The sequence below is a fragment of the Acanthaster planci genome, linkage group LG04, assembly GCF_054643075.1.
Source record: "Acanthaster planci isolate LZ-2023a linkage group LG04, COTS_SCS, whole genome shotgun sequence".
Taxonomy (NCBI): domain Eukaryota; kingdom Metazoa; phylum Echinodermata; class Asteroidea; order Valvatida; family Acanthasteridae; genus Acanthaster; species Acanthaster planci.
Window position 1 is genome coordinate 21,217,697 of NC_141780.1, and position 26,250 is coordinate 21,243,946.

The window sequence follows — 26,250 nt, forward strand, 5'->3', positions numbered from 1 at the left end:
CCAGATCGAGGCTCTGCATGCCTATGGCGGTAGCGTACAAAGAGCAAATAGGTCTTGTTTCTGTTGCTACTTTCTAACTTTGTGTTTTCATTAAGAGTGAGTTGTTGAAGAAAAGGTTTTTTTAATCAAATGTAATTAGAAAGGGCGTCACGAGCAACTATCAGCCTTGTCTCCAGGAAATAAATAACATGAGCCACAACGTTGTTTTAACTTTTCCTGCTCTAATTTTGATCTTCCTAATAATTATGTAATGGAATTGATTTTGCTCCCCCACTTTTTGAAATCCTAACTCCCCCAGAATTAGGTCATACTATTTGTGTGGATTGCTTGGCAGCGCTTGTGGGCAGTTGGTAGCAGAACTTGCAACCAGCCACAAGAGTCCTTGAGAAGGAGCTGATAACTTCCCTAGCTAGTGACCTTCCACTTCACTTGGCTACTGGACTGAACAGAGACTGTTCTGTTGTCTCTCTGTGATTTCTCCTTCCATTGAACCTGCCATACTTACAAATTCGTCCCTGTCCTGCTCTAGGCAAAAACATTACCAGTATAAGCCTATTCTATTCTATTGAACCACACATGCATACGCTGCTGGACAGTGGGTGGCCTGGACCAGAGCCACATGAATTCCGTTTCGAAACCTGATTTAGACGAGGGGAAGGAAAGACTGTGCATTTGAACTCTAAACATCATAGCCCAATACATCTTCGCCATCCATTCGAGCTCTTTTTACTGCAAGCCTGTCTACAGCAAGCTCTACAGCTACTTGCCAAGTCAAGACAAGCCAAGTCGTCCCCAACTTCAGCAATAGATCGTCTTCAAGCTAGGCCCTTTATTTATTTTCATTGCTAATTCATAATGTTTTCTGTTAAATAGAATCCCTGTTTTTCATTATTAAAAAGATGCTTTCTCAGAGTCTAACGTGAGGATATTTGTATTTTCGTAAACCGTGCAAAAACTTGGCACTATATCAGCAGGAAACGAATTAATTCTCACTGGTTTGCTGATAAGAAAAAGGCGTAAACTAGTAAACAAATAAATAATGTAAGCAGGTGTCATGGTTCTCATATTATGTCCGCTACAATATTTCTAAATCCATTCTCAGATACAATACATCAATCATTATAACGTGCTTGCTAATGTAACATGCGGATTTGAGGAGAAATCGTGTGTGTGGCCAAACAGAGTTGAAGAAAAGACACGGCCACAATGATAATAGCGCCTGTATAATGTTTTATTCAGAAATACAGTGTGGTGCTGATGAAGGTAACGAGGAAGACTGACCTGAAGGAAGACTAAGATGAATATTCTGAGGGGCATTGTAGAGCAGGTTCGGTGGTAACTTCCTAAACCCCTGGTCAAACTTGCGGCCGTACAATTGTAGACAAATTGTCTGGAGAATTGGGAGTACTTATACTTAGAAATTCCCGGGATGGACCACGGAGAAATACCGGTATCTATAAGACTACAAATCTACCACAAACGGGACCAGAACTGCGTCGACGGTATTAAAAAGAAATCATTGGCTGGGTTTAATTAAAGAGTGCCGAATTCTGGGCTTCCATTATTATGAGAGAGCAGTTCCTTCATATGCTGATTGTCTTTTTGCTCTTTTTCTTACTAAAATATGCAATCTTGCAATCTTGGTGTCATCGGAAGGAGCATATTCTCATATAAGTTTCATATCCATATTTCCAGTACTTAGGGAAATATCTGCAAAAGAAAGTGCGAGTTCTTGTCTGACGTCGTGTCGTGCATCGTGTCGCCTGAAGCACGACGGGACGCACGACGGGACGCACGACGGGACGCACGACGTGACACGTCGTGTGTGTACAAACGAAATGGCAAGAAGGCGATGGCACGACGCAAGGGAGCCGTCGTGCCGTCTGGTTACGTTGCGTGGCCTGGAGGGAGGCAAGAGAGAGAGAGAAATGTTTGTCGTAAATAGTACACCATAGAAATGTGCACAAGCTTAGAACACGGACGTGTATAATAAAATCTGGACTCGCAATGCCCTTAATCAGCTTATAGAGTCATTGAATCAACCCGCAGCCATTTTTCCGAGCCGAATACAAAGCTTTTCCGGCAATGCCCACCGTTGTTCTTCCTGGCGTCAATAGAAGGGAACCGCCCACGCTTTTGTATTCGGCTCGGTAAAATGGCCGCTGGTTGGCTTCTTTTTCATACAAAGGCGTTGCAAGTCCAGGTTTTTTTTTATATACGTCCGTGGCTTAGAAGGCCAAGGGGCCGGGTTCGGCTCTTAGCCAGCCGTAGCCACACGGACTTCGTATCCACGGCTCAAACACAAGCTGCATCCTCACCTGTTGTCAACAGCTATGTCAAGGTCTTTGCTCCTCCGTTGGAAATACGCAGAGAATCGCTAACATTTGCCCTAGCCGTAGCTCGAAAACAAAAGCCCGTTTTGGACACAGCCATTGATCACCCTGGGCAGTTTTCAAAACTCGGCCTCACCACCGTACCAGTTTGGCCTATTCACCTTCCGACTGGAGTTGACCAAACTAGAATCCTTTTTGCAACAAAAGGATTTGATATCGATTGGAAAAATGAAATGGATTTTGTATAGTTGGAATGTGGTGTTTTTTAAGCAGTTTTGGTGTACGGGACAAAGCCCAAGACAGAGAGTCTGTGAAACAATGCCAAAATTCAGAAAAGTGGAATGGCTTACCTCGCGCGTAAGCGATATAAGCATGGTGTACTTCGCCATTTTACACGGTGACTTTTCATAATGTAGCCTAGGTGCCAGTTCCACATGTCAACACGCAGCTGTGATTAGTGTGAAGTAGTGTGACGTGGATGGGTTTTCCTAATTTTTGGTCAGAGACGGCAGATACCTTCTCCACCAAATTGTTAGGTAAACAGTTATTATCAAGGAATGAACTAGCTAAGGTTGGTTTTATTTACGCAGATTTGGGAAAGGTACATGCGTTTACGCATCAATCAGCCAGTGTGGAGAGTAATCATGGTAGCCGGCCTACTGCCGCGCGCTGGCATCGTCTATCGTTCAACAAGTAAATGGTGGCCAGATGAGGAACTCTTGCCATAGGTTTTTATGATAAAAATGCAAAAGTGTGCACGAGCTCATTCAGGAAACCTCAATGTTGCATGATTTGCTTGGATTTCAGCTCCAAACTCGGCCAGACTTTCAGATATTTTGCCATTTTTCATGTACATTGCACCTTTTTGCTTTCTGCTTTATTGATTTTCATGTCAGTTGAGGCCAGTGAACAGTTCTTTCTCAAAAGAAATTAAAATCAACTTGATGAGCAAACACAGAGCTCACAGTTTGACCAGAAAACCTTCATGTATGAAGGCGTGCCTTCTTAAAATGGCCTCATGGCATGAGTGCTTCCATGACATACACGTAGGGTAGGCAGTGCCATGGAAAATATGAAACATGCAGTTTTCACTCAAATTAACAAAACATACGTCAAAATTGGACTGTTAAAAAAAACTGCATCTATCACCCAGCTCGGTCAAATGCGATTGAATTAAACAGTTCATCTCTCATGCATTCATAACGTTTTTTCCCAGGCTACAGCCAGGCTACATTGTACATACGGTATGACTCACCCTGAAGGCCAAACAAACTGTGTGCTTCTGGTTGCCTGGCCAAACCTTGAAAATCAAGTCAAACCTACATCTTCATAGGAAAGAGAATCCCCCCCCAAAAAAATCTTAATGTACGTGTAAATTTTTCCATTATCCAGTCACTACATCATTATTTCTTTTTTTGGTATTGAAGCATTAAAGTAACCTCACATAACGGTGTAATCACCTGTCAAAGTAATTCATGAGTGCTGCTCTGGCCCCTTTAAGAGGCTTCAGATTATGTTGGTGCAGGTCCAAATCAGCAGTTAGTTACAAGGGTTTTTATCCTGCCCCTAAAGGTCACAAAACCATCTTTTATTGTTTTAGTTGTATTTTTAGCTTTGGGGAATTTTTTTACAATAAATTCCGCAACTAATCTAACATTACCTGTAGGTTGCTACTTGTAAGTCTGAATTCCATCATGGAAATGCATGTACACTATTCACGCTGATGGCAACATGTAAGCACTGAATGAAAGATTTTACACAGTAAACTTTCTTCTCCCAGATCATAAACAGGGAATAAACAGTTACTGTGTTGGTACAAAACCAAAAACATACACGACCTGTTCACCATCAAATGTCCACTACTTTGTTTTTATCAATTTGGTGACCTTGGTTTTGAACTTATCGGTGCCTCATCTAGCTAATTTGCTTCCTGTCCTGAGGACAGGAAAATTAACAAACCATACGTCAAACGTGGGGTTTTTTGGATCATATAGTGTATGTGTACATTTAAGAGGAAAACACAGCTATGTAGAAAATGTAACTCGACATACTTAATTTGGGAATTTGAAAGGCAGAAATGTTTCAATTTTTGAATTCATTTTTGCTGATTGGAAATGTTTGCAGGTGTTCACATTTTAAACAACAAATCACTCCTCTGTGAGCCTTCCAGTTCCTACTAGTAAGTATGAATACGTAGGGGTCACACACAATCCGGGTTGGCAAGATGTAGGGGTCACACACAATCCGGGTTGGCAAGATGTAGGGGTCACACACAATCCGGGTTGGCAAGATGTAGGGGTCACACACAATCCGGGTTGGCAAGACGTAGGGGTCACACACAATCCGGGTTGGCAAGATGTTTTGTTCAATTCAATCCACTTGGTTTGATTTAAATCAGCTTTTTGGATTCAGTAAGTAAATTTGATGTGAAAGATTCATCATCGTGATTTAATTTGATTTCATTTGAATTGCCCACTTCAGAGTTTGACATGGTAAAGTATCAGTGTACAGCGTACGTCTACCTTTTATATACAGGTGTAAGTGTGTTTAGTGAGATTAGAAACATTAATCATTAAACAAAAACCACTAACTACCCCCTTAATAAATACCCTTAATAAAGTTTTTTTAATCAAACCTACATAATGCAAGTCATTGCTCTGTTGAGCTGAATCACAAATAAAACAAGACCACAAATAAAACAGTGTCTCCTGACGACGGACAGAGCACACTGTCCGAAACATTGAGCCTCTCCGGTTCTTATCAGAACCACACAGACTCAAAAAGAGATATTGCATGGTGCTTACCGCAAGCTTTCCATCTTAAAACGAGACCACTTTTTGCACACAGAGCAAGGTAAAATGCCAGCATTTTGCACCTACACGTACATACAGCATGTAAAATAAATACATGTACATGTTGTTCATGGCATGTTTCTCAGTCATTAGTCATTCGATGCATGTATAAGTACCCTGTTAACAAATTGTTGTGAATTCTAGTTTTTGTCAAAACATGGAGTTCGGTTTAAAACCTGGTACGCATTTATCCTTGGTACATGTACATGTATTTGTCTCTGAAGGCATGCATGCAAGGCTAAGACATGGTGGTTAGTGAATTTAATCATTCAAATCATTCAAATCTATATTTGTTTAATTTTGTAACCAATCAAATAAATAAAAGAAAGCGAGCACACACGCAGCTAATTTGCTTGCTTTTGAATAGACAGTTGAGTCAACTTGTTTTTAATTTTTATAAAAATAAAAAATCTGATTTAAAGAAGAAAATTCAGATTGAAATTTTAAAAATCTGATTTTTTTATTTAAAAAATGAAGAAAATCAACAACCCTGTGTTGTAAGCTCTTTAAAGTTGCGACTACATCACTGTCATTTTATAACATTGTCATTCATATTACAGTTTGAGGATCTAATAGCGAAAGTGAACAGATGTATTGACTGTGTGTTTATGGTAACCCACCCTATACCTGGATTGTTTTGGTTGTCATTTTTGTGACAGAAAGCATTTTATTGCCATATTTGGCCAAGGAGAGAGTTCCATGTACGGATGACAGTAATTATTCCCAACAGTCTAAGTCGTTTAATTAGTAAATACTTAGAATTCTCAGACCAGTCTCCAGCGGCGTCCGTACATGCAAATGGAACACTTTCTGTGGTCAAAAATCATTAACAAATGACCTCATGAAAAGACTTCCAGTTGTAAATTATGGTACATGTTACTAAATAATTTAACTGACTTTAGCCTCATTCAATGAAATATAACAATAAAATGCCAGTTTTAATATTAAAGCAAATGCATCTTAAATTGTGAAAAGTTCTCTCAATGAGCATATAAACAAAGTAAGGCTGCTCTTGTCTTGTCAGAGACTTTGATATTTGTACAAGAAATGATTCGGCTCAAAATTCATTCCAGTTCCCCTTTGATTCATTCCTTCTCACCAACTGTTGCCCCAAAGTTTAATTTGCTCTGTGCTTGTTTAAACAGAGATCGGCAATCTGCACTTTGTCCTCTTGGCAGCTAGAATCAGGCTGAGACACCCACCTGAATGGCACAGGCCACCGTCTCTCCACGAGGTGTGATTGTCCTGTTGCTGATTGTCCTAGTGCTAGTCATCTTGTACAGGCTGTATTCAGTGCCGGGCGACTCTACCGAGGACATCTTGCAGAAGGAGAAATTCATCCACAAGCTTCAGAAAGGTACGTGTACGTTACATTGTACAGTGTGGGCAAGCTCTTTTGTAGTGCTGTGAAATTCTATAGCATGCATTCATCATAGAGTAATATTCTGTCTGTCACCTTATAGTCCCGTCAGTGTCACCGTGTTTGAACTTTATTTTTATAACACATTGCCCTGGGAAGCCTTACTTATTGATCAGGACTGGTAGGGGGACGGGGGACAGGGAGGCAGGTCCCCCGCCCGGAGATACATTGCCTTTTTTATTTTGATTTAGAAAGCACCAACTTTGTCAGCAAAAAGTTTATGTTGTGTTCCTATTACCTCTGGAATCAAAACCTGGGCCACCGCAGGAATGGTCATAAATCGGAAAAAACTGGGTTTGCGGTCACCCCTGTGGTTAGTTTTGCATGACCAGTCTGTCATACGAATTACTCTTATTGGTTATTTCATATAACAGAACCTATTTTGTTATCACTTTCAAAACTATTTTTACATGGAGTTGAGGGGCATATTTAGTGCACACAAACAAACGTGAAGGACATGCACATGTGAACGTCAGTACGGTTGTTATAATATGAGTAGGTTTGATTGTAGAGTCGTTGGGTCTTCTCGGCATGTCTGACTGGGAGGAGATCAAGAAAGAAGCCAAGGCCAGCAAGGTGTTAAAGGTCACTGACGGCAAGATCGATGTCGGGGGAAAGGGCGCAGTCTTCAGACGAGAGGTTCGTAAACTGGCCCGCCCCCTACCCTTGGTTGACCTACGATCTTGTCTTGAAAATATTTTTCAAATCTCACAAAGTATTCCCCATTTGGCCAACAACTTGCGATTATATTTTTTAATTGACTAATCCTGCACCTTTCAAGATGGCTTCAGTCATCAAATAACTGATTTTCTAATTTTATGGTAGGTTTAATTAACAACGAAAAAGAATTAAACAGTCTTTCTCAAAATCTTCAAAAACAGTCCATCTCAAAATCTTCAAAATGGGCACTTCTTCATTGAAGCATCTTTACGGTGCACGCCGTCTGTTTCACCTGTCAACTGCATCGGCCCTTCTTTGCCTTCATCCTGCAAGGTTTGGGGGAAAAATTTGCTCATTGAATTTTTCTGATCGAAGACTAGTTTGCCAGTCTCATTTCACCCTCTGAGAGCCAGCCTTTATTTATAGCAATCGAAGATTAATCTAAGAAAAAACTGTAACCAACTAATCAACATATTAGTTGATCAATCAAGCAACTAAACAGGCTTAGTTTCAGCCAAAAGATACTTTCTAAGGTTTGGGAGGTCACCCAGTTAGAATCTTCTGCCAAAGACTCTGTACCCCCCTCCCGTCTTGAGTTTGGCATTCATTTTATTTGGTTTCCTGGGGTCTGTTAGGTTGTCGACACGACGCTGGACATGCCCAAGGGTGTGTTCCTCCTGCTGCATGGCATGAGATTCAAGTCAGAAACCTGGCTGGATCTTGGAACTCTACACGTCATGGCTACTTACGGATATAGGATGGTGGCTGTGGATCTGCCAGGTAATGATGGAACTATTCCTGTCACATTTGAACCTACTGAACATTCCCCCGAGTTAGGTCTTCTGTTGTTAGGGCACAGGAAGTCTGTGCTGTAATGTTAACAAGATTGTCATGTATTTTTCATGGCAAGGTCATTATGAGCTTGGGTACATTTTTTTGTAATGCCCTCCTCGGACTATGTTTCCCAACTCTGCCCCCGCCCTATTCATGAATACATGTATAGAGTTTATCATAGCACACAAGCCTGTTGTAATTGTTTCTCAAGACCTGATATAAGTAACAGGGTGAATACTTTTTCCAAAGATGAACTTTGCATCGGGGGATGTTAATATTTTAATCACAGGTCTTGCCCTGACACCGACTTATATTCACAATACTGTATGCTCAGTGTTTGTCCAAGAGTTTGTGAAAAAAGTCAAAGGCTTGCTCAGGGTGAACACTGAGTAAGGCCTGCTTTAAATAACTGGATGACTTGTGATGGACACAACTTCAACACTAGCCCGGAAGCCCGTACGCCAAAATGACTGTTACCTCCACCCTAAGAGCCCATAGACACTGAGTTCCTCACAGTGTAGGAACCCGTAGTTGGAACTTACAGTTGTTTACTCCATAAGCACAGTATGCTAATGGAATAAATACCATGTTGTTGATATTGATTATATCCATACGATAAAATACCACTCACCTGAAAGAGTCAGCTAGACATTCAAAACGTGTTGTTTCTGTTGGCCGTGTGTAAGAAAGTTGACAATTCTGCATCGATACTCGTCAGAGACTCACTGATATACAATTTGCTCCGATGCATGTGTTTCTGAGTGTAAACATGGCTGGTTTTCACCTGAATGTGCACAAATTCCATTGTCTTCACATGCTGCGTGAGTTATGGCATGTGGTTATGGTACTCAAGTGTCTCAAGGCAACCCCTGCCCCATTTTTGCCGCTGACGGAATAGGCAGTTCACAGAATTCGTTGTTGCTTTCCACTGTCACGGTTCAGGGTATGGAAACACAGAAAAAATTGAAGGCCTGGACCACATTGCCCTCATGATGGAGGTTTTGAAGGGCATCAACATCAAAGAGCCCGCAGGGGTCATTATCGTCAGCCCCTCCATGAGTGGCTCCTACGCTCTACCATTGCTGATGGCACACCCCGAGAAGTTTTCCGGCTACGTGCCAGTGGCCCCCGTGGACACCGAAAAGTACAAGAAGGAGCAATATGAGAAAGTGCAGGTAAGGCCTGGTTACATTCTGATTGAGGTCAGGAATACAAACATAGTGTGGATTGAGTATGTCCTTCGGAGTCGATTTATCATTGAAAACAGTCTTCTGGTGTACATGTGTGCAGGTGCAGGGGCACATCGAGGGTTGTGCACATTTCTCTCAGGGGGCAGCCCAAACCAATGACGATGTCACGATAAGCACAGGGGAAGTAATCAAACTGGTTGTGATACGCGAACCAACACCTTAGCACAAATGTCAAGATTGTATTGTCAATTGCATGCATCTTGAGCCCATGTCGAATAAAAGTTGTCATCGCAGTGTGTTTTAGCTGATATGCCAACAGTAGCCACTGGCTAGCGCCTGACAACAACTCCCTGATGTCAACATGGTCAAGACGATGCGTGTGTCACCCCCAGCAACAGCCAAAGGATTTGAACACAGCCCTACAGTTGGAAAGTGATGAACTTTCCACATCAAAACAATAACAGACTGTAGACAAATGGCTTTTATCTCAGCAAACCATATGCACTTTTCACTGTCCCAGGCCACATGTAACTACGGAGTAGGCGCCTCTACATGAGATAACCTTTGACATTCCCAAGACTGGTTGCCTGTCACTTTTAAATAGGCTAGAAATTTTTTTCTCTGTAGCTGGTATCAACAGGTCTCAAATGTAGTAGTTTCAATGCCATTTGTTCTTAAATTCAGGTGCCAACGTCCATCATCTATGGCTCCAAGGATACTATGCTTGGAGATGTATCCCTTAAGAATCTCCGCAACCTGCCGAGGTCTGAAGTCCACGAAATCAAGGAGGCTGGTCACCCTTGCTACTTGGACCAACCGCTAGAGTTTCACAAGTACCTGCATGAATTTGCCAAGAAGGTCTTTGGCAAGTAATGAAAAGGAAAGTTTTTATCTTTCAAGGGGAAAGAGATGCCATTGATTTTAAAGGAGAAATATAGAGGTCTGGAGAAATTGTCGGAGGCGGTAACATCAGAAGATTCGCCTTCTTGCTGTATTGTGTTCTCAATCAAAAGGAAAGCACCTTTGGAATCATTATTATTTACAATGCATATGTCATTCTTACCAGTGGCAGAATTTTCCAATAAATTCTACTCACCCCAAAAGAGATTTAAATTGAGACAATTTATATGTAATCTCATTTCAGTTCTTGCTTTTGTAAAGTTTAGGTTTGGCATTAATCCATCTCACTGGCGTTATTGGAATGCAGTAGTACCTGGTTTGGAAGTGTGACGTCACTGCAGTTTAAACCACGCCCACTGCACATGCACTGCACATAGACGGGTGAGATTTGTCAGCTTTTTAGCTGATTTCAGCTTTTTTTGTTTTGGATTTTCGCTTTCTTTTCCTCACTGGCGATGTACAAAAGTATAGGAGATTTTCACAGTTCAGCTTCTTTATGCTTTTTTTCAGCTGTTTTCAGCTATTTTTATCATTGATCAATCTCACCCCTGCATAGAGTGACATGCATTGATCACTGTTTACATAGAACTATGGAACCAGACGTTAACGCGCAACTTCAACGATCATCCAATGGGAGCGTGCAAATCATGGCACGCCCGCCTTTGTGATGAAGTCACTTATGAACCGGACAGAGAGTTTGGTCTTTTGTATAGCATATTTACCACTGTTCTTTTTATTCTGAGGGTCAGCCTTGGAATTCTGCTAATCAAAACTGTGAATGTACATGTACTTAGGTGTATATTTTTCCTACAAGTGGGATGGCCCTGAATATACCAAAGTCTGAATCTCTAGAAGTTGAAATTTTGCAAGGTCACCCAAGAAGAGTTTCTCTTGGATTTGGCATCGATTTATAGCAAATATTAACAGGATTAGAAGATCTTATTACAAGCTAATTTGGCAACCAGAATTGGGAGCCAAAATGGTGACAGCATGCTCACATGCATGTGGGCACACACGTCTTAACTCTCTTGTTGACCAAAAGGTCTCTGTTCTTTGTGGCTTGCCAAAATGGCACGTGCTGTAACCTTAATTGTCCAGTGGTTGGCAGATGGAGGACTTCTTGGGTTAAGTGTGAGAACATGGTCTTTAGTGTGATGCCACTGCAATAATGGCATCTTCAGCATTGAGTCTGTAGCAGTCTTGGTAGAAAAGTGAGTTGTCATGTTGGGAGTTCATAGTCGCACGAGAGCAGATCCAGGGGTCAGTTTGGGACATGTCTCAAAAATTGTAAGAATAATAATGATAATCAGAGAAAGGCAAGTTTTGTTGGCCTTTTCATTTCCCTTCAATAAGTGTTTAAAAACCCAAAGAATGTAGCCTCATTCCTCAGAAAGGCCGTAAAAGGTTACACAACAAATTGTCCAATTGTTTGAAAATTTGCTTCTAGATCTGTCCTTGGTGTTGCACTGTGTGATAAGTATCTTTCAGGATTTGTTGAGGTTCTGTAAAGAAGCTGAGCCCTGGATGTGTTGTGCTTTTTCCAATCCTGAGACAATGGATAGATTGAAAGTCCCGTGGTTGTGTTCCGTAACCGGAACTAGCTAAGCATGGAGATACAGGTTGCTGCTCTGAAGTCCAAGTTTAAATTTGATCAGGCTGCTCTGTGATCATTGAGCTGCGGCTGTGACATTTCGTTAGCGTCATTTTGTTTTTCAGACATGCTGCATGTGAGATTAGGTTCTCAAGACAACCACTGCCACGGTTCTTTGTTGTTACAAATGGACGTAAGCTTTGGTTAATTAATTCTTGTCCCTTTTTAAGACATTCTGAATACTTGTCCAGTGGTGGAGGATAACTTGGCTTTGTGTACATTTGTATTTTGCGGATGGCTTGCTGTAAATAATTGCTTTGTCTTTCATAAGGATGGGAGGAATTTAAACTAACTGGCTCTCATCACTTGTCTCCTTTGGCCAGTGTGCTATTGTGGAATGGTAGCGTGTAAACAAGCCTAGGGCAATTTTTAGGCTATTCTTGCTTGGTAAAATTCACCCACCTCCACCGTTGATGGCCGAAGGCATAGACAAATTCGTTAGGCTGTAACATTCAAAGGACCTCAGGCTGTACGTTTCACAATCCTGAAAAATCCACTCAAACCCTGTTAGATTTCAAAGGCTTTTGCCGGCCTGTTCGGGGTAAGTGTGTGTTCGTTTCTCCCTGCATGAAGAGTTGGGCAGTTCATTGCCATTTTTGTTGCTAACAAGTTTTATTTGGCATTTTTGCTTCATTTAACAAAACCTTATCATGAAGACGTTTAAGAAGATTCTGTTGAAATATGTCTTGCTTTGTTGTAAAGTTTGAATTTAAAAATTCCAGATAAAGGGTGTAAATTTGGGTCTATTTTAGAATAGTGTACACGTCTCCTTAAAGGTGAGAATATTTAATATTTTGTATCTGCATGCAGCTGACGAAAGTGTCAATAAAAGGTGAAATTTGTTTTCCATTTCGATGAAGCACATCTAGAATTAAGTTGCATGTCTTTCTTCAGTGTTTCAGCTTGTGTCGATGGACTCCGTGGCCTTTTTATTACTCTCTGGCTATTTTCACAAACACGGTACAGATCAATGCCCGATGAAAGAAACGGTTCTGATGCGTGAGAGACTGTATATGTGAAGAGCGCCCTCTTGTCAAATTTGTTTATATATAGAGTAATTCGGAAACCGAATCCCTCATAGATCATACGGCGTCCAACTCTTAAGAGTCTGTGCCGATTGAAATTCGTACCACTTGAACGTCTGAATCGACTCGCTACTGATGGGATGGCCTATTTCGTCTGATGGGGGGATTCGCTACGGCAGTTAGTCAGTAACTTACAAAGAACACATATGCATGTGTGAACCGTAGCCGTTACTTCCGGTCGCCTCTGAAATGTCCGAAATACTGCAGGAGCATAGATGTGATTTTCAATATAACAGGGCGTAACAGCCTTCGACCGTTTGTCTTTATGCAGGCGGCTGCTTTACATCACCTGCACAGTAACCGTGCACTTATGATGCATTCAGGGTTTTGGTCGACCGAGAAAAATGAACATTTTTCTTGAGGACCTTTTCGTATATTCCTTTACACGTTGCTCCCTTCCAAAAGAAGGTGTTACACGATATGTATCTTGGCAGTGTAGATTCCCGTAAGAAATGTACCGTATGTCCCCTTCATCACATCGGCACTACACGAAAAAGGTGGCGCCCGATATTCACAATCCTTGCTATACGAGTATACGATTCTCTTTTCCCCCCAAAACGAGGCGGAGATTTGCTGTCGTATTTTTTGATAATCGACGCAGTGCATGTTTTTATCATTCGGAACCCACCTGAGTTTTTCTACCGATGTCTTGCGGTTATTGTAACCTGGCTTTTTCTGAAAACTGGATTTAAACACTTCTAGTAAAATACGGTACCCATTTTTCCCGAGACTACACAGATTGGCCAGAATGTTTACCGATTGCCTCGACATTGTTTTGCTCAGTGCAAGCAGAGCCCTAAATAAACATGAAAACAAAACTGAGAATATGGAATCGAAATTTCACACGAGTACTTCGAACGGATGTCCTTATCGAATTTCAAAAAAGACTGGTGACGAGACAAAAGAGACCTTACCCCTATACACCTGGCTGAGAAGGTCCGAAAAATGAAATGTTCATGAAGAGTATGTTATAGGCCTACTTATATCTGCACTAGAGCAATAACACTTCAATAATAGACTGACCAATCATAATCGTTGGTATGAGAAGGTTGACCCTGGAGTTCCAAGACTAATATGAATATTACATACTTAATAGCAGAATTAAGGAATCTAATTGGCTGACGATGAATGTCTGAATAGGAGCTTGATTAGTTAAAACTCTGTTATTACAAAGGTCATTTGACGCTGCAGGCGAATAAAACAATTCTCGCTTCTCGCTTGCACGATGTATGAATGGCCTACTCCCTTTCTTGAAACTTATTTTCCAGAACCTATCAAAGACAGCAATCAGGACGCAAAATTCGGTCTGTGTAACTGAATAAAATCGTATGATTTATGTTTCGTTTAATTATATACATGGCGTTCGTATTTACTGAACTATAGTACAATTGATTTTTGGCTTTATGTAAATTAAACGTTACCGTATTCAAATCAGGCATAATTATCATCAAAGTACATTAACCGTTCCGTTTTATTTACAGGACATTTAGCAATTTAAAGATTGGGTTTATGATGGGAAAAGTCTTAATTGCATAGTTTAGCTCAACGTTTATGTACGATTACATTCATGTTGTGATTAATGTGTCTGGGCGAGGGACTGGAACCGTGGACAATGGAAGCTGACAACAAGGTCGAATTTCGGGTACGTAATTTCTTTGACTCCTTAGGCCTACTGGTTGCAAATGAACAGCTTAAAAAATAAAGCATTGAAGAAATGATTAGATTCACTATTCTGGAAGGCACTCAAGCGAAAGTAAAACATGTATTAATGGTCTGGTCAGGTTTACACGTATTTGATAATGACATTCACTTGGTCACGTACAATTCGTGTTTGAATTGCACTCAGTACATGTAGTAGCTTTCCTTGCGTTTGGAGCATGTACTTCGGAAACCAATATCGCCAACGCTGTGAACCTTCCCAGCAGGAAAGTAGTACCGTTGTGAACGGGCAGTGTTGACAGTTGCCGCGATTACCTTTGACAAAATACTATGTTGCTTATAATATATTATTTGTACATTATTCACAGTTCTTAGGTGCCGGTTAGGGTACACGCCTTAAAGCCTTAGGTGTACACTTCCAGGGCTTTGGATGAATTTATATAGTTGCTGTTACTAAACTATGGACGACTGTTTCAGTGTGTACTGCGGTCGTTTCTCTGCTTCTCGATTGGCCACCCTGGCGTCTCCGTTTTTTATCCCTCCTCTTGGAAGGCTTTCGCCCCTGCCTCCTCGGTTTCGTGGTCACTTCAGCCGCCGTGGGCGCCTCGCTGCCGTCTCGGAGCGTCTGCGTGGACGCCGGCCCGTCTCCCGCCTCCGTGGCGCCCACCTGGTCGGTGGACACGCCCTTGCAGGTGTGCTGGTCCACCGTCTCCGTGCACTCGCTGCAGCGGACGAAGCAGCACCAGTGGAACTTGCACTCGCACTGGCTGGTGCGCTGCACGCGCATGGTGTTGTAGCCCCGCCCACAGCACATGACGTCACAGCTGTCTGGCCCCTGGGACGTCTTGTTGCAGACTCGGCCTGCCGTGCCCAGAGAACCTGCTCAAACAAAAGGAAGAGGCGACTATTAGTTTGGTGATTGCAGCCCCTTCAAGAAACACACAAATCTTCCACCTTGTTTGTACAAGCACAGCTTCTCTTCCCTCAGTGGCTACCTGAGCAACATGGTTGCAGCCTGGCCGCCGAATATTACACAAAGGTAACAGAAATTTCTCTTCCTTTACAATAAAGAGAGGAGGAGAAGAATGTTTTTGAACAGATTTGATTTTGCTTCTGATCTTCTCTATCCTTATAAACCTTCTGCTATTGAGATTGGGACTAAAAACTGCCTCCTTCGACAAGTTTAAAGCAACGTCACGCTGTTTTATTCTCTTGGACGTTGTTGATAAAAGGAAAATAATTATATTTCTGCTGACGATTTCTGAAGGGTTCGGATTAGCGCTACTGTTTAGGTTACCGTTGAATTGGACGCAGTGTTGAGCATAAAGGGAGTTTTTGAAGCTAAGATGATAAGATAAGACCTCTTCACTGACGTCAATCTCGTGTGCAGAGCTATACCCCTATCTGGCCCCTGAATTATCACTGGTCTGAAGGGCTAACTGGCATGGGCGCCTTACCGGTTTCAGGATCATGTTTGCAGTAGTCCGGCGATTCTTCGAAGTACACCAGGTTAGCCCGGTTTGGCCTGCGATGGGTTCTAATCACGCTGAGCCCCGTGCCGTCCTGGACCATGGTCACTTCCGAGGCCTGGTCGTACTTGGCCCGCAGGTAGCTGCCCACTTCTCGGAAGTCCTGCATGGCTTTCCAGCAGGTACGGATTGAACACGATCCGCTGACGCCGTGGCATTTGCATTCCAGCTTCATGTTTTTCATCACTGCCTGTATATCGGAAGCGAATACGCAAAGATCACACTAAGGTGTATGAAAATGCAGAACTTAACAAGTAACAACAGGATGGACAGTCTAGAGAGTAGCCTAGCGTAATTTACGGGGCGTGCGCCTCCCCCCGCGGAAGTCCACGCCCTCAGGTGCCCCCAAGAGGTTGAAGGTGAACAACCTACATGTATGTACAAGCCAAAGTTACTTTGCTTGTAGTGCGCCCTTGAAAAAAGGGTGGCCCCAGAAATTTTATTTGACCATCTTGATGAAAACAGGTCGACGGTTTGTGACGCATTGCGTCCGTTGAGTGTCTTACCAAACGCTGAGCGTTTAAGGCCAGTCATTGAATTCATAAAACAAACAGCTATAACTGAATAGTAAATTAACGCTCATGATTCAAAAGACAAAGAAAGTACATGTGAAATGCTGGCTGTTTAGGCCTAATAACTATGATTGGAAACAAGATCTTTGCCGTTCAATTCTCAACTCCCCTCCAAAAAGCCTTCATTAAGACATTTGGGCTTTGAACGATGCGCATTTCGGTGCACAAAATTGTGAATTATCTTTGCTCGAGTAAGAATCTGCACTTATATTCTGAAAAAATTAGAAATTCTATCCGAAAGTTACCTCAATCGTTGGCAATAGTTCGTCAAAAATTTTACCAGCTTTTGAAACTCTTCTCCAACGAATCACTGTCGAAGCTTGGGTGCAATTCTGATCTGAATATCAACATTTCAAAATTTAGGCCTAACATGCGCAACTGTTGGGTAACGAGATGACCAGATTCTCTCTCTGCTCACAAAAGACTAACATCTGCGACACCGTTTAAAACGACAGGCAGTTGATTGGTTGTACATTGGGAAGTGGAAATTGCCCAAATGGTTCATGGTGTGATACATGATATAATCGTATCGAGGCCTACCCTCCGACCAGCCCGGTTGTTGTGGAGGTTCATCAGCGCCCTCGGGTCTCTGTCCTTCCGTTCACGGGCGTCCACGAACTGCCGGGCGAAGTCGTGGGCGAACTGGACGTTGTCGCTGCAGCCGCCCCAGTCGAACACACCGTGCTCGTCCCTGCTGGAGCCCTTCTTGGACGGGTCGCAGGCACAGTCCAGCAGCTCCCCCTTGCTGCAGGACCGGGTGATCTCGTGCACCACGCCGGCCGAGGAGATGGCGTAGACGAAGGCCGCCTCTTTGCTGGCTTCTGGGGCGAAAACGGAAAGATAAAGTTGAGGATGAATCTATCGTTGAGTGAGATTCCGTCCCGCATTACACTAACTCTACACCTTGCCATCGGTGGATCCAGGGGCAACGGGGACTAAGCCCAAGCAAGAGGGAGGATAGAGGTTCGGATGACGCCCCCCACACACTTTTTTTTCGAATCCTGAAAACCCTACCTGTATCATAAATAAATCAACCGTAAAACAAAGGTCTTATGTTTGATGTCCCTCTTACATTTTCCCGGGGAACATATCCTAACCCCCCCCCAGTCATGCATTTCATGCTCCTGGACATCTGTCACCTCTATTAGGGCCTAATTCTAAAATTGTGTCAAACAACATTCCCAAATTAGGCTCACCCGTCGGAAATGTAAACTACAGGTTACATAGAAAAAAGTTCCAAATAGTTTGTTCCCTCCTCCCAAAAAGTCAACCAAGATTTGGTCCTGGAATAGGACTTGCACCATGCATAACGAGATAACGTCATAGCAGACGCGCTGTTGTATTAGCTTTTGATGTGCTTGTTATCATTAAAGACTTGATCCAAATTTTAAGTTAAAAAAAATCCAAAAACCTTCAAAATAATAATGCTTTTATAAAATTCCAAAACTTCTAGACTGATAACCACATTGCATAAGCCGAGTGATTGGTGTTAATGGAAGGCGTAATATCATAGCCAAAGATGAGCAAAGTGGCAGATTACAACGGACTGGGGAATTCAGGATCAAAATCCGAACTCTGAAAGAGGCAAAATTTGGGACAGCCAAGTCGCCGTTCCAGTGTGATTGATAAATGTACACCTAGGATGGTAAAAATAAACGGCAAAAGCTTGGAATACGGGGTTACAAATACTCCCAGTTTGGCTATTCTTATACTAGTTTCTTTGTTGTAGCTTAGTGTGGAATTTAACCCACAACAACGGAGAGAATCATTATGGACAAACTAAATAAAGTGTTAATCATGCATGGTTCACTCATTTTGTTGAAAGTCACTAAAACGGACGTCTTTATAGATCTTTGCCATGGGGGACAGGCGTACGCAGCATGGTTCTAACCTAGAGCAGAGAAGTGTCTTTCTTGCTCTCTGGTTCCAGATTTGGTGTCAAAACATTGTCCAGACATAAATTGGAACTTTAGTAGACCCGGAGTTACCAGCCAACAACCTTTATCCTTTCCACTATTGCAACATCTCCCATGGTCGTGTTTTGACGGGCGGTCACGGAACATCCTACCGAATCCTCCATCTCCAACGACCGGCAAAGCTGAATCAACAAACCGCTAAGACCTCGACATGCGGCCACCCGTAATGTTACGCCCGGTGGAAAACACCCATGTAAGCAAACGGTGGTATCTCCCGCTCGGGGCAGGTCCAGTTGAAAGGCGGAAGCCGACATTCATAGCTTGGAGGGGAAAGACACTGGATATGATACGGCTAATTTGGTTACCCCCAAGATATTGGGAAAGCTTAGAGCATGTACCACACCATCGGCTGATTTCAGTGCACTGGAGTTTGTAGCTCGAAGGTCCTGAAGCGCATCAGATGCAAACATTACTTGTCGAAAATGACAGTGTTCACTCTTATTATTGATAATTGCCTCGAAAGAGGGCGCTTGAAGCGCTTGTGTATTTGCATGCAGTGCTTATCGAATACATACATAAACTATTCGGTTACCCAAAAGATATTGAAATCTTGGAGTGCTTCTGGCAATTTATCATATACCTGATGTGTAAACTATCGTCACGGCTTTCGTCATCAGACACTTCGATCTTGTCTTTTAGCAATAGGAACATCATCAAACAATCCAAGGGTCGACGAGAGCATGTGAGATATTTTCTTGATATCAGCATGTCCGTTTCAAAGCAAGGTATGAAATTGTCATTGAAGACGGCCGTTTTTTACAGCGTAAGGGATCTTTCTTTAAGTGGATTGTACTTGTTAGAATGCCTACATTTGCAAGCTTCCTGTAATAGGTTACCTGTAGATAATTCATACGACAATTTGAGAAAAGATCGGCGAAGGAATCATAAAAATCTACTAAAAAAAACCGGAGAATTGCCTGTTAGGATTAAATCCAAATAAAAGCGAGGGTGAAAACTGCAAATACCAAATGGGCTATGTCATTCCAAGTAATTGGATTAAAATTTATTTCTGGTTCTGGTTTCTGCTTCCAAAATGGACTGATTTTAACCAATTTTGGGTAAAATGAACCAGATCAACGTTTTAAGCCATTTTTATAAACTCACGTGGTGTAAAGAGAACCATTTCTTCAATGCACGGAGTGTTGGACGCTAAGGTAAAGTTATTATTTGCTAGTCCTTTCTGTGCCGTTGCACATTTTGAATTTTGTTAAGCTTCTTGCAAAAATTGGAATTAACTAGACCTTTAATTTCCATTGTGACTAATACTTTAAATACGTCAGCCATGCATTTTCCATTCTTAAAGGCACAAGCAACCCAGCTAGTACAATATTATGTTGTATCAACACTGTCGCGAGGACCAACTGAATTATTAATTATTCGATTATGTCGATAGTAATTTAGGACAAGACGAAGTCAAACACAGCTTACAGCGGGTCGAAGCCGTGCGACCGCGCGATGGCCAAGAAGCGTGTTGTGACGGTATGAGCCCTGTACACGTACACCCCGTTTCTCTGGTCTACGAATCGATTTATTTAAAAAAGGCTGAGTCAAGTGGAATTCTTTCCATTGAGAACTATAGAGTCATCACCTGCAATTCTTGCCAACTGGATCCAGTGTAAAGAAACCTGAATTCTAACTGTCATGCAGGCACTTTTTTGATGCTAAAGATGACTTTCCAGTGCAGGGAACTTTATTTTTTTGTCTAGGTAACTTGATTTTTTTCTTCATCTTGCTCGATGTCCATTTGAAAAACCAGCCCAATTTTGGTGCACTCAACAGGCTAAGTGCTGGTGCATTGTTAGTTATTGTTATGAGGGAGAGTTATTCGTAAGAACTTGAGACTTGGAGATGCTATAATGAAACGTATTCGGGAGAAAAAGAAAAATACAGGCTGGAAACTACGGGCTAAATGAAAGGAAAACAGTATGAACAAACAAATTTGATGAACTATTTTTCACACTATTATTCAGTACAAAGATATTAAATGGAAACAGCCGTGTCTCTTGTTGCAGTGCATAACTATATGGCCAACCACAGCTGTGTACAGTTATGTCAATTTGCAGTAAGGTAGGAAAAGAAACGACATTCTTTTATCATCAATAACAAAAAGGGCGATTAGGAAAACTAAACATACGCAATGCTTCAGGAACTAAAATCATATGAAAAGTTCATTAAGGTATAATCGTGTATCCCCAACGGATTCTGTCGTCGGGAAGTCTTTTCTCTGTTAGTCCCACAGGAATCTACGACTAGTTCGAGGAGAAAAAATCGTTTTCCACTGGGTATCGACCCGCTGGTAAGCCCCATTGTGGCCTCCGCATGACCTCGCATTCTCCCATTTTCCGCCTGATTACCAACAATTAATCTAATCTCGCTGAAACCTGCCAGAGGTAATTACACCACCAGTGGGCCGAGCCGTCCACCGCCCCCTGCTGCCATGGGCGACATCGCCGGCAAAGGGTTCTCGCGAAAACATGCACCCCTTTTCTTGTCCCATCATAGAGAAAGGACCCTTGTCTATGGTCCAATTTTATCCTAGCCAAAATTTGAGGGGATCTGTGGCCAAAAAGTTGGATATAAAGGGACATCCTCTCCTTCCTCCAAAAAGGAACGGGACACCTTGTTACATTGTTTACTCGGATATTGTAGGCAACACAACGGCTATACAAAAGTATTTCAGTGTCGTCGACCATGCGTTGACAAAAATACTCTACGAAATCTCCAAGATTACATTCCAACAATCCTCCTCCTTTCCCATGTACTTTGCGCAGTTCACACATTTTATTTTTTTCACCAAAATAACGAGCGAGCGAAACGCCTAAGGGACGGCAACTTCCGCTCCTGATGCCCCAGGCGCGCTCCGGATTAAACCTCCCGTTACAGGAAACCCTTTTTTGTGGAACTTTTTTTTCTTTGGTTCCAAATGGAGGTTGCTACACTTTTTGATTAAAGTCAACAAACTAGAAATCCGACAAAGGGTCCCCCTCTGTTTAATATGCATTGTGGGTTGTTGCCATTCTTGTTAGTGATGATGGAGAAATTTTTCTCCCGAGGCATAGAGCCGATGATTGAACTATTTTGCCAAGTTTGTTACAGTTCCAAAGCAAAAAAAAAAAGAACTATAGAACAGAAGTACTTTCCCATGCAAAGTGTTTTACTACGCCCGGCTTTGTTTCACGTTCTTTGTGTAGTACACTCTCATTTTTTACTCATGTTCTATTTGTCGGTAGTGAAAGTTGTTAATGTCACAAGTCTAGTGGGGCGGCTTACTTCCAAATTCACCCTAATCTCTCCCAAATCGAATTTCAAGGGCGAGATTACCAGTGGTCCTCCTTTCCCGGGCCTGCAATTTGGTCCTGAACCCTGCTTGCAGATGGTCCACCCACTGAAGTGGGTGGATGACTATTACGAGAGTTCTGTCATCGGGACAAATCCCAGGAATGTCTGACTAAATATTGAGGGCCGGACCGGATCGACATCTTTAAAAAGCAAAAAACAAAAAAACAAAAAACAAAACAAAAAAAGCAAAAGTGACATTTCGTGATGTATTAGGCACGCTGTAAATTCCCCGGTGTGGATGCAAAGATACTTGGGCGACCTAATGCGATTAGGAAGGATGGAAGCGCAATATTGGGGTTGCGTCTGCAACCGACCACCGAGGCAGAAACGGGCCCAGGTTAGGCGCATACTTGACCCCGAAATAGTATGGTTTGAGAGAACACAATGGCCACCGTCAGTTCATGCTTCCAGAGGAAAACCCCGGTCTACTCGGCCAGGCGAACTTAAAGTCTCAGGAGATCAGATAGGAGATAATTCAATCCGTACTTCTCGAGAACTCACCCAAGCAGAGGTTTTTTTCTGTTGGATATACCCTCCTTTTTTACCGTTAACCCTATAATCGAACTTCCGCGGAAAGCTAAGATTTGGTTTGCGGCTGTTTTGCCATCTCTTCTGCATTCCAGACCAGATTCTGGGAACATTGATGAATCATCGCCATGTTGTTGCCAAGTCGGTCTGCTCGGTGGCATTTGTCAGGTGCGTCACTGATCCCCAGCATTATGACAAAAATTACATCAACCACAGGTGTTCTATTCCGGGCCAACAAAGGCCAGGAATAATCATTAACACAGAGGGTTTTTTTTTCTTTCTTTCTTTCCTTCTTTCTTTCCCCCCTATACCTAGTCAGACAAAAAACCTAAAGGTGTACGGTCTGAAAAGAATGTCGACGGTTAGTGCTGTGCCCCGTCAAGACCTGCCACAAAAGTCTGAAGGAGTCATCCTCACGATTTGCAAAGGGTTCAATTTGCGGCGAACAAACAGTCATTTTCGGCTCCTCTTCGCTGGCTTTTGTTGGATGTCACGATGAGATGAGTTCACCGTAGCCCCGAGCTGCATGCATGGGGCCGGAGAACCGAGCAAGTGCCGGGAAAATGAAGGTTGCCAACTGCTCAACTCGTCCCTGAGCGCGGAAACTCTATTATGTCATCTGACATCCTTTATTATATTTCTTTCATGTTTCTCCGATGAGGTTCATTTTAGATCTAAGCATGGTGGCCTAAGTATTTTGAATCTTTCTAAAAATGGTGCTTACAATTTGAAATCATCACAGATTTCTGTTACGATTGCGTTCCTCTTCCGAGCCCAATCTTACAAAATAAGTTGAAATGGCCATTTCTGAGCCAAAAGCCTTTAAACCAAAAACATTTTTCGCCCACGCAATTTGTTCTGTCTAACCCACAATGACACAGAGAAAAAAAGATGGTTCATTTTGTGAGATTTTATCACAATTGCATCTCGCGAAGGAGGTGCAATATTGTACAATGTCCATGCAATTATAATGTCAAATGAGGGTGTGACGGACTTCAACAGATCTCAACGCGAAAGCAGGAGCTTCCTTCATAAACCATTCCTGGGGTGAAATCGTCAAGCAGTTATGCACATGTACTCACTTTTTAGCATGACTTTGCCGAAGACCGACGTGTCCCTGTCCATGGTGCTGCAGTTCCAGCGACCGTTGCGGAACTGGTACTGACACTCCTTCACGCCCTCCCGGGCCCCTCGGCCAATGCTGACCATTACGTCCGGGTAATTCCGGCACAGCTCCCGCTGCTTGCCCACCAACCCCGGGATGTTGTCGCACATGATACGGGTGCCTACCGCGCTGAGTTGACTGATAAACCTATATCGTGGGTTCGGACCAAAAAAAGTCCATCACTAGCGGAATAGCACTGTAAAAGACGGCTCGTATCTTATGAAAAGACGCCAGGAACTAATTAAATAAACGGTTTGAAAAACAATAGTATTCAGCAAGTTTTAAAGCCGGCTCATACCTCGGGTGAACGCCAAAGGAAAGTGAAATTCACATCACAAAATATTTACAGCGAAATTAGCTCCACTTCAAATGTGTTCAACTTTGGCGAATTCGAGGCGTGAATCTTTGATCTGACATCACAATTTCGTGTTCATGTTTGCTTTGGCGTCAAGTATATAGCAGCCTTTTTGAGGTCACTTTACGGCCAGGTTTGCCACTCTTGCTCTTTTAAAAACAGCCAGGAGGATTAAAGTCGTCGTAAATTTCTTGTTCAACTCCTATTTTTATTTTTTTTTGCTGTAGAAATAGTCTTCTCGTTTGATCACAAGCAAACAAACTCATGTTCTAATAACAAGGAAGCAAAATATTTATGGGAAAATGATAATAAACAAAACCACACAAAGTTCTGAGTCTAACAAAATTTAACAGGCTGTATAAGGATCTGCATCAACGGCACCCATAAGTTCCTTTTATACAGAGCACTGCCAAAGAATCAATCATCCTTCTCATCTGTCATGTACCAAAAAACCACAAGTACAAGGATACAAGAGATTAACTTCACAAATGCCTCCCCCATCAAACAAAAACGGACCCTCCCCGTCCAACGCAGTTAAAAACACTTGAGACGCTAAACCGGATCGGGGCTAACACTGTCGCTCGGTGTGAGGTCTGCGTCCGTGAGGGGATGCCACATCTCTTGGGCGTCTTGTCTGAGGCCGACCAAAGTCAAACATCGCAACCTGGAAAATTCGATCTCTAAGGACGTCTAGTCTCACTGTCATAATTAAGTTTCAGTTCTGCAGTAAAACCAGTTCCCTCCAATACTAGGAAAATGTGCACTACTCGATAACTTTGCTTCATACAATAAACCAGTGGCGAGAGTGTTGCATTGTCTCTGACAGCATGTTTTCCTGCGTTGATTGTCAACGTTCACGTGAAGCCAAAATGTCCATCTTTGAAGTAAGATTAAATTATGTTTGCAGGTTCAATTCGGTAACGGCATCAAGGCGTAAGGCAATTTTTTAGATTTGGCCCGCGTTTCTCGTTGGTTTATGTTGAGGTCGTAATTAGGATCCAAATGTATCTGGAGCCAGGGCGCAATGAGCATGTTTTGTCTCTCCGTCTCTCCCATGAGTAGTTCTTTGGTTATTTTCGCTACACGATAGCGTGAACTCAGTGTTACCACAAAATTTAACACAAGAAATCGTTCAACTCACCACCACGTCGATACGACTTGAGAAGGCATCATGAAGAGGAACAGACCGCAGACGACCAGATGAGTAAACCGTCTCTCCTGCATCTTAATTTTAAACCTGGAGTGAAGTATTTCCTGACAGAGGGGGAGAAACTAACTCGGGAAATTTCCAAGATGACCAAGTTAATTAACCTGTCAGGAACACTGGGGACTCCTAGAGTGAGATGTAATTCTGAAAAATATCCTGATGTAGCAAAGACGACGAAAACTTGGAGCGTGGTCCTGTCCCTTGAAGTGGGTTGTTACAAGCTGTAGGGGTGTAATTCGCCAGTTTACAAGCAGCATAACAGCGGAGTGACAAGGAGAGATCATGATACCGCCTCCCCCATTGGTCAACAATCACGATCAAAGGGGTTCCGGCTACTTAATATTCATGAGGATTTTTTTTTCTTTCATTGACCGTGCGTGTTGGCTGCCGCCGATGCCGAGTTTTTTCCTTCTTTTTCCGCCGGCAATGGTGTGTGGTTTGTTGCCATCGGGGAAAATGGTATCAAGATCTGTCTGCTGAAAAGGCCGTCTGAAGATTACCCCCTTGGGGTGAGATGAGAGGACGGACAGGATAATGGATGATTTGCTAATCCTTAATTGTTGGAGGAGGGCTGCTTTACATGCTCCCACTATGTATAATTGAAGTAGGTGATGTGCGACACGGTGAAACGACACACAGCCAGCAGTGTTTGATGGCCGTTGCTCGGTGGAGATGAGTCGACCTCAAAGAAATTCAATTCATCAATCCTTTAGGTCAAGTATGAGCTATGGGAATTTGACAGGAGTGTTCTGTTAGACGAGCTTCATTAACAAGTGAAAGTGGAAGAAAAAAAGGCCATGTAACAAACCATTGCTCGTGAAGTTGATCGTTTGAAACTTTATTTTTTAATCGCATAAGGTATTGCCCCCAAAGTCCATGGTCTGTGTTAATGCAATAAGACATAAACTTGTACGTGGATGCACTGTTTGTGGGTAATTAGCTTATAAATAGAATTAATATTTGATCCAAATCTTGCACATATTTTTAACCAAAAG

General features: G+C 42.5%; 2 protein-coding genes across 6 annotated transcripts; one reads left to right on the top strand and one right to left on the bottom strand.

Moving 5' to 3' along the window:
• Window positions 1-2,713: 2,713 nt before the first annotated feature.
• abhd14a (abhydrolase domain containing 14A) lies at window positions 2,714-12,702 on the top strand. Of its 5 annotated transcripts, none has more exons than XM_022244280.2 (6): window positions 2,714-2,869; window positions 6,331-6,542; window positions 7,105-7,244; window positions 7,901-8,045; window positions 9,042-9,274; window positions 9,974-12,702. In XM_022244280.2, the coding sequence occupies exons 2-6, from the start codon at window positions 6,392-6,394 to the stop codon at window positions 10,160-10,162; spliced, it is 858 nt and encodes a 285-aa protein (XP_022099972.1). In that variant the 5' UTR covers window positions 2,714-2,869; window positions 6,331-6,391; the 3' UTR covers window positions 10,163-12,702. The 5 variants fall into 5 exon arrangements, with proteins under 5 accessions (XP_022099972.1, XP_022100002.1, XP_022099980.1 ...); XM_022244310.2 differs by having other exon boundaries at window positions 7,117-7,244; XM_022244288.2 differs by having other exon boundaries at window positions 2,721-2,869; window positions 6,364-6,542.
• Window positions 12,703-14,236: 1,534 nt separating this feature from the next.
• On the bottom strand, window positions 14,237-25,585 carry LOC110984921 (protein Wnt-2b-A-like). The gene is made up of 5 exons (XM_022245566.2): window positions 25,190-25,585; window positions 23,611-23,840; window positions 17,226-17,506; window positions 16,042-16,303; window positions 14,237-15,463 (listed from the first exon to the last, which is right to left on the bottom strand). Exons 1-5 carry the CDS (start codon window positions 25,270-25,272, stop codon window positions 15,021-15,023), a joined length of 1,299 nt encoding a protein of 432 aa, XP_022101258.1. The 5' UTR covers window positions 25,273-25,585; the 3' UTR covers window positions 14,237-15,020.
• Window positions 25,586-26,250: the final 665 nt, after the last annotated feature.

Bases quoted from the DNA above. Each gene is read 5' to 3' on its own strand.
- abhd14a (XM_022244280.2), top strand. From the start codon at position 6,392: ATGGCACAGGCCACCGTCTCTCCACGAGGTGTGATTGTCCTGTTGCTG. The intron at 6,543-7,104 runs GTACGTGTACGT...TAATATGAGTAG, and splicing joins CATCCACAAGCTTCAGAAAG to GTTTGATTGTAGAGTCGTTG. The intron at 8,046-9,041 runs GTAATGATGGAA...GTCACGGTTCAG, and splicing joins GGTGGCTGTGGATCTGCCAG to GGTATGGAAACACAGAAAAA.
- LOC110984921 (XM_022245566.2), bottom strand. From the start codon at position 25,272: ATGCAGGAGAGACGGTTTACTCATCTGGTCGTCTGCGGTCTGTTCCTC. The intron at 23,841-25,189 runs GTGAGTTGAACG...CCCACGATATAG, and splicing joins CAAGTCGTATCGACGTGGTG to GTTTATCAGTCAACTCAGCG. The intron at 15,464-16,041 runs GTAAGGCGCCCA...TTGTTTGAGCAG, and splicing joins CAAACATGATCCTGAAACCG to GTTCTCTGGGCACGGCAGGC.